The sequence below is a fragment of the Borostomias antarcticus genome (assembly GCF_949987555.1).
Source record: "Borostomias antarcticus genome assembly, chromosome: 30".
Lineage (NCBI taxonomy): Eukaryota > Metazoa > Chordata > Actinopteri > Stomiiformes > Stomiidae > Borostomias > Borostomias antarcticus.
In genome coordinates this window covers 4,869,981-4,874,954 of record NC_140263.1, presented here as the reverse complement: position 1 = coordinate 4,874,954, position 4,974 = coordinate 4,869,981, and the positions used below count along the sequence as shown (strand labels likewise).

General features: G+C 42.2%; 1 protein-coding gene across 5 annotated transcripts in view; it reads right to left on the bottom strand.

Annotated features, from left to right (window-relative positions):
• LOC311327079 (pre-B-cell leukemia transcription factor 3-like) overlaps positions 1-3,601 on the bottom strand; it is a gene marked incomplete at both ends in the record, with an annotated part of 58,797 nt that extends 55,196 nt beyond the window's left edge. For 4 of the 5 annotated variants that reach the window (XM_084460098.1, XM_084460099.1, XM_084460100.1 and 1 more), the window contains 2 exons: positions 2,913-2,986; positions 3,405-3,601. In XM_084460098.1, the coding sequence (XP_084316224.1) occupies positions 2,913-2,986; positions 3,405-3,601 (271 nt within the window). The remainder of the gene's footprint in view (positions 1-2,912; positions 2,987-3,404) is intronic. The other variant, XM_084460102.1, reaches the window with a different exon arrangement.
• Positions 3,602-4,974: the final 1,373 nt, after the last annotated feature.

Genomic DNA, 4,974 nt, shown 5'->3' with positions numbered 1-4,974 from the left:
GAAACTCAGATATTGGGCACATCTCTCCATAGGCTCCTCATGCAAAATGTTGTTTGACAGCAACGTTACTTTCTTCCAATAAAAAAAAGGTTATTGTGGAGGATAACTCACACTTATGTGTTTTCTACAGTATAGGCCTACAGCTCTCTAAACCATGTAAATATATACTGTACAGTACACTAGTTCAGCTGGGCAGTAAAATAAAGTAATAAGACTCACGTTCTTGTGTGTCTAATGTGAATATCACCTTACCTACTCAACTTACTCTGTTTCCAGATTATTCATCCACGTACAGTACATGTACACACACGCACACTCACACACACGCACACACACACACTCATGCACTTACACACACACTCACGCACATGCATGTTCTCTCTCAAAGCCTCCTGTCTTCCTCTTCTGCAGTCCCTAAACTTTTTTTTTATTATTATAATATTTTTTTTACATTTGTTTACATGGTTACCAAGCAAACACTTCACATTCAATTCCTCTCCTGCATTCTGAGGCATCTGTTTCTAACAAAGAGTCAGTCCTTTTCAAACGTACCCAACTATGATTTATTTTTCACACAGAACACAATTCTAATTCTATCTATTCACCCCGCTAGCCATGGCGATATCCGTGACATCCCACGGTTTTGAGTTCCATAATGCCTTTATACAACGGTTACCACAGTTATCTGTCAATATTAAAAAAAAAAAAAAGACAATACGAACTTTAAATAAATATATTTTTAATGGAACTATTTGTTAATCATTTGCGGATACTTCCGCTGAAAAAGGGAACGTTGCCAGGCAACGCCAATGCTACAGCACATCTTGGTAAACAAGCAATATAGGCTACTAATACGAGGTGGATTGATATTAAAAGATGTACGAACATTCCTTTTTAGCGTGGGGATATCGTGGTTATCGCCACGGCTGGAATACAAACTGACCAATAGAGACAATGGACTGGATCTATACCGTTGTATAAAGAAATCTATCCACTCTTATGCACATAGGATGGTCACAGTCCTATTTTTCATACGCCGCACACATTCCAGTCTATAATATTACACATTCTAGTGCATACGCCTCCATGAGAAAAGTGCATTTTTCCTTCATTTTTCAAGCTTGACCTATGAAAACAAACAATTTTTTTCCTCATGTTTTGAAACAAATTGACCAGTCATTTTTAAGTCCCTCTAGTACAACACCTACAGTATAACTAGCCTCCCCTGCTAACAGCAGGCTACGTCCTCCCTTTGAGCAACACACCAGTTACAGTATGTCAACCTCATACATATTTACATCACAAATGTTACAGAGACCTACTGACTCAACAGACTTGCCAGAGATGCAACCAGCCAAACCCTGGCCTGGATTCAACCCCAGAAGGCATCAAAAATAAATAAAAAAATACAGACCAATCGCAGTTAACAATCCAAGCTCTAGTGAAAAATCCTGAAACGCAGAGCTTGTGCAAGCCAAGGCCTGCCTGAAGGTGATTTACAACTAATGTCTAAAAGGCATACGAGACGTATAAAACTGTAATAAAAACTATGGAGTGAATGCACTTGATTGTTTTCCAGAGAGCACAACATGGCATTGTTTCCCAGACTCTGGGGTTAACAGCAGATTCCTACATGCAACCTGTACTGTATTATACTGTACTATACTGTACTCTACTATACGTGCACGTCAGCAATCTCCATCCACTTCAAACTGCCACAACACTTTATTGGTAGTTTGTGCTTCACCTAAAATAAAAATTAGGTGTATTAACGTGCACTTAAAGGAGGGAACCAATACTACCATAATTGTATTAAGACAAGTGTGTGTGTGTGTGTGTGTGTGTGTGTGTGTGTGTGTGTGTGTGTGTGTGTGTGTGTGTGTGTGTGTGTGTGTGCTCTTCTGAACTGGCTCAAACTCACTGTTGAAATATTGCATGACGTTCATTGACGTTCTGGCATTTCACATTCCTTCCTTCTTCCTTCATCTCTACCATCTGATTCCTCTCTCCTACTCATACTCTCTCTCTCTCTCTCTCTCTCTCTCTCTCACACACACACACACACACATGCACTCACACACACACACACACACTTCAGTTATTTTTAAATTTACAGTTAAGTTACGATTTTCCAATCACTCCATAACTACAAATCACTAATTCAGAATTGTCCACATCTGTTTCCAGGTCATGGTCACTGACCCCTAGTCACCTTTTAATTTTGACCCTAAACCCTTTCCGTCTGCATTAACTATGAATTTCTCTCAGGTCACTGAGAGAAACATCTCTTGTTTTAACGTCCCTGTGATGGCTGTTCACCCTAGTGACTGCTTCCTGTCTCTCGCCATCTCAACCTAAACTAAACATTAGCTCTTATATAGCATGAGCTATCCGATTTAATAGAATTATGCTCTTGAATAGCCTAAAGAAGTTGATTCTCAATCAAACATCTTTAATAGTGCTTAGTAATGGAATGTGTGTATCACACAGCTTACTGTTATACATAAAGGCCACAAATCCCCAAGGCTTAGATAGATATGTTAATGGTAATGCCAAATGAATGGTATTTCACAAAAAAAATGGCATCAAATGTCCAGTTGTGATGTTAGCTGCGAAAAAGACTGCATGTTGTCTGGCGCTCGGACACCCTGGTCGGCTAGTATGAAAACAGAGATGCTAGGGGCCGCCGGGCGGGATGTGATCTCTACGGAACAATGTGGGCTTCCCTCCCCATTGACTACAGCGGTGTGGAGGTAGAAATGTGCACCGGTGGCATTGGATGACACACGCGGGTGTCTTGCCTGGAGCTATTCGGGTAGGTAGAAGATGCTGATTGCAATTGCTTGAAATAAATGATTGTGTTGCCATTCTGTGAGTCAAATAGGAACAAAGAGGGATAGTGTGCTTCTCACCTGTTTTCTCCTTGATTTCGCAGAGTACGCTGAAGAGCGCTGGTTTCATTCTGTGACAGTTCAATCCATGTTTCCTATGTTAAGAGAAAAATAATGCATAGTTAGTAACAGAGTTACAAATGTAGCATGATATTAGAAATATGGAATAATATGACACCTTCGACAATGGCATGTGTTTATTTCCTCAACACTAAAGAGGATTATTATGTGTAACAAAAGTTGATGCGTAAAACGCAATTGCAAAGTTTGCAAATTAGGCTCCAATTTGATCAGATACAATTTTGTATTGAAACAAGTTGGAACAGTTAATGCCAAGTGTGTGTTGATCAATTCCAAGTATTGATTCTTGAACAACACTATTAATTTTATTAAAACTTGGCCATGAAGCCTATATGCCCCACTGGGGAACATAGTCGGGTATTAATTTAGTTTAGAATAATCACATCACAATATTTTAGAATAGGCCTAATTATAGGATGGAAAGGGACCAACTTTGCTTGCGCTTCATCCAGACTTTGGTCAGTAATTGTCATTATTTGATGAAGAATGTCCCCAATGTCTTGCTTTCTCCCGTCCCCGTCCGAGCCCTCGTGTCCGTGAGGCGGCGGTAGTCCCATGCCTCCCTGGACCGAGTGCCCAGCCAGAGTCACGCCGCTGAGCGCCTGCATGATCCGGGCTTGTTCCTCCATGTCTGCCGCAACACAATCAATGCGCTTCTCTCAGCCACGGAAAAAGGATGCGGGTTCAATCACATAAATACGTAATATTGTCCAGTTCAGAACATACACACGGGATAGAACCTGCAACCAGAGCAACCCAGGTCGAATATAAGGAGATGTCCTCCTGTATAAAATGTCGTCAGGGAATATCCCCCTTTTGCACTTTTCAACTCACAGAGAATACATTAGAAACGGCGACTCTACTACAATCTGTGATCATTTGCAACAGTGAAGCCGGACGAAGAAAGGTAGGAATTCTCTCGCAGGTGGCCGAATGCCCGTCTAGTGTCGGACTACTGTATTTTCCACCGTGCGTTTTTCTCTTGGCATCATCCTCGTTGAAGTCTCGCCTCAAACTTCCAGGATTTCCATTGAACTAACAATCCAAGCGCAACTCCAAAAACAGCCAAAAACACTGGAGGTGGAGGCGTCAGTCAACAGACGAGGAGACGCTCTTTTCCGATTCCTCCTAAATTGCGATGCATTACCTGCAGCAACGGTGAACACGATGATGCTGCTGCTGATGATAATGATGAGGAAAAAAACGCCAAACGATTTGGCCACTTTTAAAAGTTTAAAGTGTAGGCAAAAAGGTTGGAACGGTATCATTACGCATCGATAAACCGTGCGTAATTCTTATATTTACGTCAAAATACTGAGCCTGATAGTTGCATGACGGCTTTCGACGGTAGAACTGAGCGATTGACAAGGTGCCAGTCGACCAGCGCGGACGTGACGGACTGAATGCAGGAGTGGAGCAACAAAAAACACAAGATGTCTATGGAGACCGGAGCTCCGCCCCTCTCAGGGATGCGCGCCTATGCCACCACACGCACCTTCAACAGAAGAGACGGATTTATCACAGGAGATGCTGCCAAGAAGATAGGCTACCATCTCTTCGTTTAGGCTCGTCTACGTCCATTTGAATTTTAAAAGCGTTGTTATAGGCATAAAAAGGTATTGTCATGCGCTATAAAAAAAAATATGAGGGAGTGTGCATGTGAAAACGGTTGGGACGCGTGAAGGTGCTTGGAAAGGTGCGTTGAATTCAACTATCTGTAAAGAATCTACCTATAAGGCCCGCAGTGCCTTTTCTTAGTGTGTGGAGAGCCTGGCCAGGGAAAGAGACCGTCGGTTCCACCAATTCACGCATCTCCTACAAGCAGATTGACGGCAGGATTCGCCAATGATACAGTAGATATCAGTGTCAGTGTCCCGCCCCTTTACATAAATCAACCAACGGTCGGGAACTTCCCATTGGTCGCTGTCACAAGAACTATTTGCATGGTCCATCCTCTTTGGTTGCCATGACAGCGACTGAACCTTTTGGATGCAGGAGTGGA